At 34.9% G+C, this 14,927-nt stretch overlaps 1 protein-coding gene across 1 annotated transcript in view; it reads left to right on the forward strand.

Annotated features, from left to right (window-relative positions):
• The window catches only part of ZFC3H1 (zinc finger C3H1-type containing), a 41,549-nt gene that overhangs the window by 23,296 nt on the left and 3,326 nt on the right, over window positions 1-14,927 (forward strand). The window contains exons 19-32 of the mRNA XM_030448630.1: window positions 373-474; window positions 837-953; window positions 1,823-2,006; window positions 3,775-3,961; window positions 4,392-4,583; window positions 6,519-6,753; window positions 7,864-7,969; window positions 8,047-8,245; window positions 8,711-8,805; window positions 9,768-9,875; window positions 12,129-12,233; window positions 12,324-12,489; window positions 13,193-13,293; window positions 14,429-14,530. Coding sequence (XP_030304490.1) covers window positions 373-474; window positions 837-953; window positions 1,823-2,006; window positions 3,775-3,961; window positions 4,392-4,583; window positions 6,519-6,753; window positions 7,864-7,969; window positions 8,047-8,245; window positions 8,711-8,805; window positions 9,768-9,875; window positions 12,129-12,233; window positions 12,324-12,489; window positions 13,193-13,293; window positions 14,429-14,530 — 1,999 coding nt within the window. The remainder of the gene's footprint in view (window positions 1-372; window positions 475-836; window positions 954-1,822; window positions 2,007-3,774; window positions 3,962-4,391; window positions 4,584-6,518; window positions 6,754-7,863; window positions 7,970-8,046; window positions 8,246-8,710; window positions 8,806-9,767; window positions 9,876-12,128; window positions 12,234-12,323; window positions 12,490-13,192; window positions 13,294-14,428; window positions 14,531-14,927) is intronic.

Consider the following 14,927-nt stretch of genomic DNA (forward strand, 5'->3'; position numbering starts at 1 on the left):
CATTGATCTTTGGAACATTTTACTCAAAAAAGTAATTGCTGAGATTCAGGGGTTGGGGAACAATGGGCATGGAATCATTCTCCCTCCTGAATACAAAAATCACTTTTCTGTAATTCCTGGGCTGGGCTATTTCAGTGGTGCTGAAATTTTATAAGAATGCTGTTCCTGTAAAGGGAAGTTGCTGAATAGAAGTTTTTCAATTTTTCATTTCTTTGTTCTAGCCTGTTAACATACTCTTGAAGCAGTCTTAATTCATGGATTCAGTCTAGGTTGTGCTAAATTGCTGTAAAGTGCTGTTAACAGTTAGATTGTGCTAAATTACCTATCCATTTTCTTTTATGTTTACTGAAGATACAAACATTCTTCTTTCAGAAAAATACATAGAAAAACTTTTTGGTATAAACAGAGACCGTATGTCTGTGGATCAGATGGCTGTTCTTCTGGCTAGCAATGTTAATGAGAGTAAAAGTCACAGTAAGTAATTTGGTAGATTATATACAATATCAAATTTTAAAATTATATATGTACACTGATTTTGTAAATCAAAAATGTTTTTATTGTTGCTTAAGAAATTTATCTCAGCATTATAAGTCCTGCTCGTATTAAATTAAAGGCAGCAGAATTTGCTTTAAGGCAATAATAGCATAATAGTTTTGGAGTTCAGTTTGGATAAGTGACTTAACACACTTGAGCACAATAGATTTTAAAAAACTAATGTTTAAATTTACACACTTAGCTGCACTCACAGAATGTTTTTATCTAAAAACTTTACTAGTAAGAATGTTTTGATATTACTTATTAAAAAGTTGACTTTCTGCTGTTCTGCTTGTTTACAGCACCCCCATTTACAACATGGAAGGGTAAAAGGAAATGGAGACCAAAGTACTGGAGAAAACCTCTATTAGACAGTAGTAGCAGTGAAGAGGAACAGTTCGTTGGACCTGTTAAATGTGGTAACCTGGCTATGTGGGATCCATGGAAAAAGAGTACTGGGGGAAAATACCTCTTCCCAACACTGGATTTTTAAAGATTTTCTTAAGAAAACCAATACTTTTGATAGCTCTCAATTTCGTATTTCCTGCATGCGAACTTTATTTTGCATACATTTTTGGGTAAAGTTTGGCTGCAAGTTAAGGTCGAGTTTCTGCTTATTGTTCTCCTTATAAGGAGCTTTTCCCGTGGAATGTTTCAGGTTTGCCCATACAGCATTATGATTTTTTTTTTATTATTATTTTTTAATTTTTTTTATTTTTTATTTTTTTTTTAGTTTCACTTTTCCCTCCCAGTAGTAAGTAAGCAGTTAAGCAAGTTCCCTCCCACAAGTAGTAAAACTTCATGTGTTTGGTTACCTTAAATTTGTACAGAGTTAGCATTTGATATTGAGGCCAGGAGTTAAAATAAGCTGCTGTTAAATGGCATTTAAGACTTGAAAGCTTGCTAGGGCATCAGTAACCTGACAGTGTTTAACATGTGACTCATGCAAGTGGGAGCGTTAGGATTTGTTAGCGAATCCTGTAAAAAAGGATTTTCAGAGACTCAGACTTTTTCAGATAAAATTGTATATATTTTCTAATGCTGCCTGATGAACTGCCTTAATTTGTGTCTGTTGATCAAAGCAGCCTTTAACTACTATTTATTTCTTTGCATTTGAAATACAACCAGTTTTCTACAGACTACACAGCTCTTACAGGATGCTGAAATAACAACATTTTACTCTGGTCAATGGCTGTACTTGAAATGCATAAATGCCAGCCCTTTTGTCAGTTCTAATCTTGGACATCATTGATTTTAAGTGAAACTTTTTTTTTTAAATTATTTGCAGCCCATCCCACGGAACATAAAAAAAGAGTTCCAGCTCTTGATACTGTGGTGACTCCAGATGATGTCCGGTATTTCACAAGTGAGACTGATGACATTTCCAACTTGGAGGCAAGTGTCCAAGAAAACCCCTGTGATGTACAGCTTTGGATTAAACTTGCATACAAGTACTTGAATCAAAATGAGGGGTGAGTATGCTGCGTTTTGGATTTAATTTTGTGCGTTATCCATGCTGCTGTGGTCAAGTTTTCTTTTTGATGTTTTATGAACTTTCTTCAGCGATGCCACAATTACTTTATTACTTGAAAGGAGATTAAAAAATAGATTAGATTTCCTACTGTATGCTGTGTAGTATGTTAGTAATAAATTAAATTTACAGTTTATCTTTAGGTTCTGATACAGAATGGAAGTTGATGGAAAGTAGTGTGGGAGGAGTACTTATGTTTGGAAAGTGAACAACCTCTAATGTATTCCCAAGATTACAGTGGAATGTTGTACTTTCAGTGGTGAAGTACCAGACCAATAAACTCAGATGAGTTTCCTCTCTACAGAGTGAATGGTTGGCATAATGTTGGAAATCACTTTCATCAAAAAGCTTTCTTCAGCACTTCTGCTGTATGGTGTTTTTGCTGTAAAAACAGTCCAGCTTGAGTCTAGCTGGGTTTTAGTTTGTAATTTTTTGACTTCTGGATTTCTAAGTTGCTTGAGTTTCTGTTTCTTTTAATTTTTCTGTGGAGTACTATGTTCTTACTAGCAATCAGATATTTTGAGTAGGAATTCTGTCATGATGGTATTTTAGAGACTGGATTTGATTGAGGTAAAAGTGCTTAAGCATGTGCAGCAGGGAGGAAAGTGAATGGAGAGGGACAGCTCTTTTAAAAGCTCTGTATAAACTGTGTAATGGCATATGCATCAAAAGATGAGTTTAGCTATATCAGTAGCTGCTTGAACACTAGGAAAGATTGAACTGGAAAGGCCAGTACTCAGGGAAAATATTACCAGCAAGTGATGGTGAGAAGAGAATGCTTTGAAACTATAAGCATACTAGGAAAAAGACAAAGAAAATAAGGAAGAAAACAAAAAAGCAGACAATGCATCCTTTTCTTAAAACAGCTTCTGCCACCTCCTCCACCACCTCAGTACTCTGGAAAGTGTTTTAGCACATGCTGGTAGTGATAGAAGGGGCTTGGAAGGTTTGCACTTGGTTGACTGTATTAGTTTTCTCTTGGGACATGTATTTTTCCTCTCACAAATGTCTATGCATAGTAATTTCCAAAGATGTTTCCAGAATAAATGTGACCTCGGAAGCTTTCTGTGGTTTTATGGAAGTTTATTAATGAATTAAAGCTCAGCTCTGTTGTTTGAAATATAGTTGTTGTTTGAAATAAACGTTTATTACTTCACTGTTATCATCTCATGGTGGTTATCTCAAAAAAGTAAATCTTGGTGGTTTAGAGGCAGAGAAACATGCATGACATTCAGAGACACTGAAAAAAACTTTATATTTGATTGTTAATTTTTACTTTTAAAAATAGAAATACTTTTGCTATATATTTACTTTCTAAAAACTATTTCTACTTTAACCTTAAGTCTGTATAATGTAAATACCTTCAGATGATTGCTGCTTGAGACTGCTTACCAGTAATTCTTGCACATTTTCTATGAAATTGGACAATCACTTGAATTGATTGATTTACTCTTTTACTAGATTGTCAATTGGCATGCTTTTCTCATTTTTCCATGCACTGTGATAACTACACTTAATAGCTTTAAAGGATGAACATTTACTGACACTGAAACTTGCATAATAGAAGGAAACACATTTAAAAGGAAAAAAAAAAGCTGTTTGTAACTCAATTATATTTGTAAACATCTATTTTAATATTTGATACTCTGTTAAGATATGGTGATAATACATTCAATGCAAATGTTTTTTTCCATTATTTGTTTTTACAGCTCATCATCAGAGTGTTTAGATTCTACTCTAAACGTTTTGGCTCGAGCTCTTGAGAATAACAAAGAAAATCCAGAAATTTGGTGTCATTATCTTAGGCTCTTCTCAAAAAGAGGAACCAAGGAAGAAATACAGGAAATGTGTGAAACAGCAGTGGAGTATGCTCCCTCTTATCAAATCTGGTGGACAGTAAGTGAAAAAAAAACATGTGAAATGTTTGTAAGCATGCATTTTCTTCTGTAGAAAACAGCGGGTAAAGTGTGAAATGAAAAACACTAAGTTCTTAACCTCTAAAGTTGCTCAGAACAGAAGTAATGTTCTGTTTGAAGGATATTTGTATATATCATTGCTTTTCCTCAGGTAGTAAGTTATTTAAAATCAGGTGCTATGGGTTTTTTTTTCTTAAGTTTTCAGAATTTATCTTTGACTATTTGATCTGTAATATTTAACTAGCGTTTTTAATAGTTTAATGTGAAAATGTGGTGTAAGAGAGGAAAATACTGTTCATATGCTGGTGAAAGATCTTGAAGCTTGTGGTTAATGTGATTTTAAACTTCAGAAGCATTACTAGTATTCTGACTATAATAGTTTATTAATAATATGAATTGTTTCTCTATAGTTTTTGAATTTGGAGAATTCTTTTGATGGAAAAGACTATGTATGTGGAAGGATGCTACAGTTCCTCGTGGAAGTGTCGGGGGGAGAAGAAAATCCAAATCTCCTGTCCTTTCAGCTGCTGGAAACTCTCCTGTACAGGGTTCACTTAAACCTGTTTACAGGAAGGCATCAGAATGCTGTTGCTCTGCTGCAGGTAACTTCCAGGTTACCACCCCAGGAACTTGCTTCCTGCCTGCACCTTTGTAATGTGTGAGACTCTGAGGAGATCTGTTCCTTCCTTTGTTTGCTGAAGCAATTCTCCTACAGACTTGTGTTTTGAAATATGATGTAAAATTTGGATATACCTTTGGTGGTTTTGTTACGTGATTAGCTTTGCTTGTGTAGTTAATAGCGTAGACCACTACATCAATCTCAAAAGACCTTCCAGTGAAATTGCTTTAACTTCTTGATTTCTAATTTCTAGTTCTAAGCCACAGAACACTTTTCTATAGTGAAGGGCCAATCTACCTCACCTTAGGCAGTCAAATATATATATTGCTACAGAAATCATAAAATCAGTAGTTCTTGGGAATCACATATTATGATGTCATATAGTATTGCCCTATTCCAAAATTTGAAGACTGTTGAATCAGACTTTGATACTGTGAACTCTAAATCCATGGAGTTATCTCAGGCTTTTTTGTGACAGTAGAAATAATTTAGATCACTTTTCTGTAAGCACTGGATGTGGTGGACAATATAGACGGTGGGTGAAGGTGGGAACACTGATAGCTCATACTAAAAGTCGGAGCTGCTGTGTCACTTGCTGGTGTTTTTATTCCTACCAGCAGGTGGCACATCTTGCTTGCTACACCATAAAACGTTTTTATTAGTGGCGTGATTTAAGGCTGTAAGGCTTTTTCTAGCTCTGTTTTAAATAGAAAAGTATAATGCTGTGTTTGAATTTCCTCCAAAAGCTATTCTTAACACAGCAGTGTACTGTTAGATGTGATTCTGAATGTTTGACTGAATGAACGAAAAGAACAGGGAGAAAAAATCAGTATGTGTCAAATCCAGTGCATATGGTGGAATACCATGGGTTGTTTCTCTCTCCTTCCCCAGAATGTCATTAGTAACTCAAACATTTCTTTTTGTTCAATACTCATTTGAAATGTGTAGTTGAAAAGAATGTCTTGGGAAGAGATTATTTAGCCATATTTAAGAGAAGATTTCTAAGTAAATGATGCTTCAGAGTAAGGAGCAGTCTGTTTTTCTGAAACCTTGAAAGCAGATTTTTTTGAAGTAAATATTTTGATGGGTGAATAAATGACATGGTTTTGAAACTTGAGTTTTTGCCTATTACAGAACAAGCATCGGGCTGAATTTTACATAAATTCACTTTCATTTCCTTGAGAGGGCATTCTTTGATTGTATTACACTTACCCAGTGAAATGTTGGCCCATCACCAGCCGTGAGATTCTTCTTTGTTTAGAAGCAATTGTGTTTAGATTGTCTAATTGCATACTGTAATGATTTTATTTGGGATCTGCCAATTTAACTGGGCTATTCTAGTTTTTCATATGACTGGTAGGAAAACATGAAACAGTACTCTTGTTCTCAGTGATGTTTCAAACACACTTGTTTAAACATGTTCTCTAGAGATGGTGGTAATTTTAGTAGATTTAGCTGGAACTTAGGTGGATAATTAGAACTTGCCTTCCCCCCCCCCCCGAAAATAAACAAAAAAACCCCCAAAATCCCAGTATGATATAGCAACCTGAATCCAACTTGTAGGCACTGTCTCTAGAGCTAATGCATTACTTCTATATGACTAGAATTATTTGTCCCAAGAATTAAGCAGAAAAATAGAACACATGTTGGGACATGCATGTTTTCGAAGTCTGTCTCTGTTCACTTTAGAAGAACTGTAGAAGACTTTTTTAAAAAACCTGTAACTGGAAATCATACACAATTTAAATACATTCACATAATAAACCAAATATAATCATAATGTATGTAATTAGTTCCCCTCTTTTCTATGGAAAAGACTTGAGAATATTTAAACTTACTTGATCTGTTTCCTTTTCTCATTCTTAGATCTTTCATTATGTTTCAGCCATAAAACCTTTATCTCTTTTAACCTTTGCAGAGTGCTTTAAAGTCAGCAAATGAAAAGATATCAGAATGCCTTACTGTAAGTGACCGTTGCCTGGCCTGGCTGGCCTACATCCATCTGACTGAATTTGGCTTTCTCCCAGTCAAGTTCTATGATCCAGCTAATGTCAGTCCTTCAAGGATCGTGAGCAAAGAACCATTTTTAATACCATGGCAAACAGTTCAGGATGTGAAGACTGATCCTGAGATGTTGTTAGCTATGTTTGAAGGTACGATAAAGAAGTTAAACTACTTAATACATTGCTTGCTTGTTGTGAATCACAAAACAGTTTAACTTCTGGAATTTCAAAGCAGTACAGTATTGCTGATGATTATGTTAGGCCATTGGGAATAATCCAGGGAATATTTTATCTTGATTTGAACAGAGCAATGAGGATAGTCCGTGTCCTTGAGTAAGGACACCCTGAGTTTTTCAACTGTGGTTCAAAGGTGTAGCTTTTTCTCTGAACCATGATATTCTGCCAAGATAAAGACCAGTGGCTTATAACAGTATAACATTGCTGGGTTTTTTGGGTTTATGCAAGCATCAAACCAAGCTTCTGTTGTCACTTTGTTTTGCCTTCCCTCCCTTCAATGGGATATGCCTACTGGAAATCTGCTTTCCTGAGAGATTAGTGCTTCTTTAGAAGAGGCAGAGCTTTGCCTGTCTTAATTTGAGGTTTAAGTGAACAAAGTAATTTTTTAAAAAAATGTAAAATGAAGATACTTGAAGAAATTAAATTCCTGACTTGTGGTGCTACTGGAGGTTGGTATTATATTAGCATTGTGTAGATGTTAGTACTTAGCATTTATCCAGCAGCAATATTGAATTACTCCTAAGAATATATCAGTTCTACAGGTGGTAATTTTGTGTGAAAATATTCAAGGACAGATTGTGAATATGAACTGCAGGAGTGAAGGCAGGGAATGTTTGTTGTTGGGTTACTTTTTATTATACTGAGAAGAAAAATAATATCCTATATTGGCTTTTGCCTCAATAGCTATGATGGAAATCCTGGAATATAGCCTTAAATATAGTGATATATTCCTATCTGTAGTGTGACTTTAACACTTCATTAATAGGGTATTTACTTTTTTTTTAAATAAATGATGGATGAAATTTCTGAAAGACTTCTGCCTTTACGCTATGGTAATAAGAGTTAACAAAGATTTTTCAAAGATGGTTATCTTCCTCTTTAATAATTTGCAAAGGTATCACTGGTGGAAATAGCTTTCCATGCTTAGAATGTTTTCATTATGGTAAAAGGAGACTTTTTTATGTTAAGGCTTCACATAACTTTGAGGCACGAAGGCTTGATTTTTATACTTCTGTTTTGAAGATGCAGTCAAAGCATGTACTGATGAAAGTCTTGAGGCTGACAAGAGAATAGCTGTCTGCTTTCCACTCTACAGAAACATGATAGCTTTCCTGAAACTTCTTGAAAGGTGAGGTTCTTCAAGACATTTTTAACCAGAGTACTCAACTCTGCTTTTTTGAAAACTTACCTGTACTTTTCTTGAAGGTGGGAGTCTGCTGCAGAACTTTGTAGATCTTTACTGGAGCTCTGCCCAGACAACTGTCAGCTCTTGGAGAGTTTGGCCACCTTGTATTTGCAGATGGGGCAGAGTGACAATGCGTACAAAGTGTGGATTGGAGCATTTGAAAAGAATCCTCAGAATGCTGAAATTTTTTATCAGTTGTGTAAATTCCTAGTTTCACAGGTAATACTCCACTTCAAAACTCATTTTCTTGGTCTTCTGGTGTAATAAAGTTTGGGATTGTGTTTCAGACACTTAATTGTTTAATCTTCATGGTGTTTTTGTAAAGTCTAGTTCCCCATTATATAGATGGGAAGAATAGAATTGGCAAGCTTAGTGATATGATTAAAGATAATCAGAGGATTTTCAAAGCCATAAATTTATAAGACAGATTGCTCTAAATCCAGTGTTGTTATCCCTGTGCAAGAATAAGAGATGTTAACAGTAAACCCTGTAATGCATTTTCAGCTTTTTTCTGCTACTTGCTGACTTACCCAGTTAAGCTGCATTCTCTCAAGAATGAAGACAATGGAGCATTATAGAATAGACAAGCCACTTTTTATTTATTGTGCTTAAATTGTTGTTGTCATTTTTAGATTGGTCTCTGATTATTTATTTTAATTTTTAAAAAATAAAAACCCAAAACAGGAAAGGTCAAGCAGTATTCTTCCACTGTTGCAAGACTTCGTGGCAGCTTTTTTTGAAAACACATGCCAACAGCACAGTCCCATGGATCTCTTAAGGTACATTTTAGAATGTTTTTTCTACTGAAATATTGGTAATATTGGCATTTTCTTGAAGAACAAGACAGTCCAGAACTTTTAAAATACCTCTACTTTTAGTTTTGGCATGTTTTGAAAGAACTTAAATGAATCATGATTTTGTAGTTTATAAATTCTGTACTTAAAGTTTGTGCATATACACTAAAATGTAAAGCACAAGCATTTAACGGTGGAATAGCCAGAAAGTCTAATACAAAATAAAAGTCAGGTTTTTGGAGGTCTTGTTTGATTGTTTGGTTGGTTGGTTCGTTGTTTATGTGTGTGGTGGTTTTTTTGTTCGTTTGCTTTTTTTGTTTTTGTTTTTCAAAAATAGCAGCCTTTAAGTTGCTTACCTAAAATAATTTATTTAGACTTTTGCAAAAGACCTCAATCCAGAGATACAGCCAGCTATTAATAAGCATATTTCTGAAAAGGCACAACTCTGTTTAACCTTTTTTTTCTATTTGAATTTTAACACAAAACCAAGGGACTTAAGTTATGAAATATGGAAGTTTCCTGTATTCAAAATATGCCTCTGAAGGCATGAAGCTAAGCCTTTTGCAGATGACGCTTTGAATTTTTTTATCTCCAAATTAGGTGTTAGATTTTATTTCTGTTTACTTTTTTTTACATTAAATTTAGTACTGGCAATGCCACTTAGCTGAGTTAAGGTGGATGATTGTACTTACAATTTATTTTATGTGAAGGAGGGGAATCTGAGGTATAGCAACATTTAATTTCATGCATAATGAAGGAGTAAATGCATTCTATATGAACTATTTATTTCTAATTTTATTTGGAGATGGTTAAACTAAAATCCAGGAAAACTGCATTTTTTCTTAATATGTTGCATGAACTGTATTTTGGACCTAACAGTTAAATCCACACAGGACTCTTCCATGTAGGGTGATAGTCTCATGTGCTACTACTTTTTTCTCTTGTAGATACCTCTTGAATTTTCCAATGCCAGTTGAATTTACATCACCTCTCTATAAAGAACACACTGATGATGTTGTAAACCAGCAAATCCCGTATCTCTGGCAGATCTACTGGTGAGACTTTCTAGTGTATTTCTGAGAAACAGCTATTAGAACTGAGTGAATTGCATTTTCAAAAGCAGAACAGTCATTATTTGCCTAAGGGTGTATCACTTTGGGCTCGTTGAATAAATGATCTACCAGTCTTTAAAGAGCCCTTATCTGCCTGCTGTATAATAGAGACAATTTTATAGAACTGTGCATTAACTTAAGTTCTCCACTTGAGAAATGTTTTGGAAGTACTGCTCTATGGGAATAGCAGCAGATGTGTTCATCTCCCAGAATGATTTTAAAATTTTTAGTTTATTTTTGGTTTAGGTTGCTCCTGCTAGTAGCGTTCTTTCTTCAGGCTTTTATTTGTCTCCCTTTTATTTTACATTTGTTCTCCCCACTGTTTAACTTTGTTTAGGCCTGGTCTCTTCGCTTTACTTGACTCACAGTTTCAGGTGTTTATGTAGCTACTGTCAACTGGCTATAAGAGCTGAAACTATCCACAGACATCCCATAGTAGTAGAGTGATACAGCAAAGTGACCTTTTCTTCATAGCAAAGTGATAGCAATTTGACAGGTCTTTGTTATATATAACCAGTCTTTTACTTGTTTCTTCCACCATCCTTTTGATAGCAGCAATATCCAGGATTGGCAAGCACACCAGTGTATTGGCCATGTATATCTTAAACTAGTATAACTGTGGTTGCTCACATGCTTAGTCTAAGAAGTTGACCACTTCATGGTCTAGGTTTGTCAGTCTTCACAAGTAGCTGTTTGGCTTTTCAGGTAAGTAAAGGGGTGAAGGTGATAATGCTTCAGATCTTTCATGAGGACTCCTCAGAACTCTTGCTTATAGTTTATAATTGATCGAAAACTTACAGAAAGGAAAAATGTATGGTATTCAATAAAATCTTTAGGTTTCTATTATGTTATCTTAATATTTTCTTTTGATATTGTCCATTAATACCCATTTAAATAAGTTAGTTTTTAGAAAATTGCCTCCTCACAAGTTCAGTTTTAAGTTTGGTACTTGCACAGTGGAAGTATTGTTAGAAAGGCACTTGATCACTGTTTAGTAATTAAGGACCTTAAGCTGAGATGCTGCTTCTGAGATTTTAGCATTGGCTTCTAAGAGGAAAATTAGTGCTTTTGAAGTAAGTGCCTAAACTGCTTTCAGAGTTAATAATTGAGTGTTTCTTTGAATTTTGATACAGTGAATGATTAGTTATTTGGCCTTATGTATCTGTCTTTCCTTTTTTCAGGTACAGAGGACAAAAGACATAAGTTCACTTGCACTAGGTAAAGGTAGTCAGACTGAAATCAGCAAAGCCTCAAAGCTCAAGGAGCAATATTTAACTTGGACAGATCATTGTGTGTGTACACACAATGTATACACACTCTTTTTTTAGAACACTTTTTTAGAAAGTAGCAGGTTGGTGATTTCGTTAGTTAGGTATTGGGGATAGCAGTAGTAGAATCAGTTACTCTGATTATGTGAGCCTAGTCTGGAGAGTTCTGTAGCAGCAACATCAGCCCTATCTTAGGTTGAATTTCTGTACTCTTTCTCTTCATGGTGTTTTTTTTTTTTTCTTCTTACGACTTACAGAAAGTGTTATCTTTTTTCACTGTTACTTTACACTTTGAAATAAGGATTGCCCACTTGATGCGGAGTCAAAAATGTCTATTTCTGTATCTGTTGATGTCCCATAGGTTGATGTGACCACATTTTTTTGAGGAGCTGTGGAACAAAATCAAGGGTTTCTTTGACTATTCTTGTCAGTGTTGGTTTGTTTCTTTGTTTTTTTTCCTGACATGACCAGCATATTTCTACCCCTGATCTCCAGTAGCATTTGTTTCAGAACAGTAGCTTTGTTGCTACAGTCTGATACCATTTCTCAAGTGGTTTTAATCTCACTGGGAAATTTATTCTGGAACTTTCCAAATGGAATCTCAAGACTCCATTCCATAGCAGTCAGAGCATCTGTATTACAAGGTTTAGTAAAAGGGTACTTTACAAGAATAGAAGATAATTTATGACATTTTATTTCTCTAAGTTAGGAGTTGTATTTTAAACTGTATGGGTTCAGTATTGTTCCTTATTACCTGCAGTTGATACTTAGCCATTTTAATAAATTGACTGAACAAGTCCATAATGATGCTAAACGTGAGGTTTTTTTGCATCTCAGAAAGGGAATTCTTCATTGTGTCTTATTTTTAATATGTAAGAACATGCATTGTTTATGACACAAAACATGTTTTAACTTCTAATGTAAACAGTTTGTGCCAGTCTCTTCATGCAAGTGTTGGTGAAGCACTGGAGGCTTATGAAGCAGCTCTGGGAGCAGTGATGCAGCAGGAAACTGTTCAGAACATCTGGCTGGAGTAAGTTCTTAAGGGAGAAAAGTACATAGATCTCAAAACTATTAAGGGAAGGCACAGAACCATCTTTTCTTTTTTACTTTTTTCTTCCAGTTACCTTGTTTTTATCAATAGCAAAGTTGTTGGATCCAACAACAAAGTTCAAGAATTCAAGCTTTTTACTGACCTAGTGAACAGATGCCTGGTTACAGTCCCCACACGATATCCAATTCCTTTTAGTACTGCTGATTATTGGACCAATTATGAGTTTCATAATAAGGTAAAAATATCTCTCTGGTTTTAATTTAAAGAGACTGATGACCTTTTAGCAGGTACTTGTAATTTGTTTATTCAATACTGCACCACTTGCATATGAATACTGAGAGCTAAGAATTAGTAGAAAAAGAAACAAATATCTGAGGATGGTGGTGTTATGAGCGGAAGACTAGCATTGACCCTTTCAATAAAGGGTATGCAAGGCAAAGAGAAAAATTCATGCTTTAATACTGTGAATACAGCTATTAATGACAAACTGTTCTGTCGTAGAGAAAAGGTGAAAGAGAGGGCAGAGACAGTTGAGCAAGATGGATTTGAAGAACTGTAACACTGGCAGATGGAAACTGTATTTAAGCTGTCAGTTTTGATCACAGAAATTACTGTAGTTGAGAAGCAGAACAAGTAAAGCAGAAGTAAAAACAATTTGAGCACTTATTGCAGACAGGATAAAGCTTACAGTCCCATTTTGCTAGTATTCATTGCATATCTCCTTAGTCTCTAAAAGGACTGAAATATATGGTGTTGGCAGCTGCACACCTACTTTTTACTGTACAAATTTATTTCTTTACTCTTGAGGGATAAGGTTTGTAACAGATAAGGTTTTTAGGTGTTAATTTCAGCCATCCTTTTCATACATAGTTTGTCAATCTATTTTTAGCAAAATTCGCTATAAAGTGGATTGATGTTTTATAATTCAAATTCTACAGGTAATCCTTTTTTATTTGAGCTGCATTCCAAAATCTCAACATTCCAAAACCTTGGAACGGTTCTCTTCTACCATGCCTGCTAATCCTGGACTTGCACTGAGGTATGCAAAAACACTTCTAATCAAGACCAGCAGCTGGTTAACAAAACTACTGCTTTTTTGTGCAAGATGTGTGTGATTTGCTTTCTACTGCAAAAGTAAAACTGTCTTACTAAATGTTGCTGACAGTATATTGTGCCTTCTGGCATTATCTCAGTCTTTCTTGTTTCTAGAACAGGGTTCTGTTCTATCTGCAAAAAGGTTGTAATTATACAGGAATTAAGTCTGCATTGTGCATGAGTACACATGGTCAAAATTTCAAATGTGTAGAGAAGAGTCACATAAATATTAACATTGTTATTACTTGATGACCTATTCAAAGTATAGTTTCTGCATAGAACAAAAAAAATTTATACATCAGTGTATAACATTGCTGCCTTAATGCTTAACTTGGTATTTATTTAGCCAAGACAGACTATTCTTGATTTTGAAAAAAATCTCAATGGAAACAAAGATTGTTAATGTAGTAATCACACTGAATTTTACTTGAATAGTATTTCAAAATGTACTTCTCCAGCATTAGAGAATACATGTTTTGCCATATTCAGCTGCAGTGAACTTAAAAGCATTTCACTGAATAATTTTGAGAAGTCCCCAAACACTTACTGTTCATCATCAATACAGACCCCAAAGAATTTAAAGACTTGAAGTATGTCTGTGGTAGGGAGCATGGGGAAAGCATGACACACCTACCTTTGGCACATCAGATGGAATGGCTGCATTTTAAACCAAGTTGCAATTCTGTTTAGATGAAACTTGAAGCTTTTCATAGACAGTGTTGATACTACATGAGCAGGATTGAGTGAACAGTGTCTCAAAGTCACATGACTACGATACTAGAGTTTTTTCAAATACAGAATTACATTGTGCATGCTAAAGTTGGACCGTCTAATGTGCCAAGATCATATTTTCTCTTTGATTTCACACTACTTATTCTCTGAAAGTGTATCCTAACTTTGTTTTGTTCTAAGAGCATGTTCAATCAATATTGCATATGGTGGCTTGGTTTTTTTTCCTATTTGCACTCTTGGCTCAGGTTGGGTGTCATATATTTTGAGTAATGTACTTGTATCTTTGGATTGCTTTTCTATTCCCAGTGATTAGAGCAGTGTTCCTTTCTCATGAATGCCTTTTACAGACTGCTTCTGCAATACTGGGAGGAGAGCAATGTACAAATTCTGAAACTGCAAGCCAAGATGTTTACATATAATATCCCAACATGCCTGGCCATCTGGAAAATGTAATGCAACAGTCATACATCTGTTTTCATAGATATTGCTTTTTTTAATAAGGTTTACATCACAAAGGTAAATCTGACATATCCTTCCAATTGGGCTTGTACTGGAAGTCTCTCTTTCATGAGCTTATTATTTACACAGTAACTGTTACAACAGACAGAGGTACTGTCAGTTCTTTTAAAATGAGAACTGTAATTTCTCTCATGGGGAAACTTAAGTGAAAGGATATTATACAGATAAATATGAATAATGTTATTTATAAGTTGCCTTTTTAATTCAACTATTGACTTCTGTCTTCCCCTCTCTACCCCCCCCTTTATATATCACAATAGCAGTAATCTCCATTATCCAGTGATGCTGAACTGATCTTTTTCTTCAGTATTTGTTCATAATGGGGAA

Source organism: Calypte anna, chromosome 1, assembly GCF_003957555.1.
Source record: "Calypte anna isolate BGI_N300 chromosome 1, bCalAnn1_v1.p, whole genome shotgun sequence".
Lineage (NCBI taxonomy): Eukaryota > Metazoa > Chordata > Aves > Apodiformes > Trochilidae > Calypte > Calypte anna.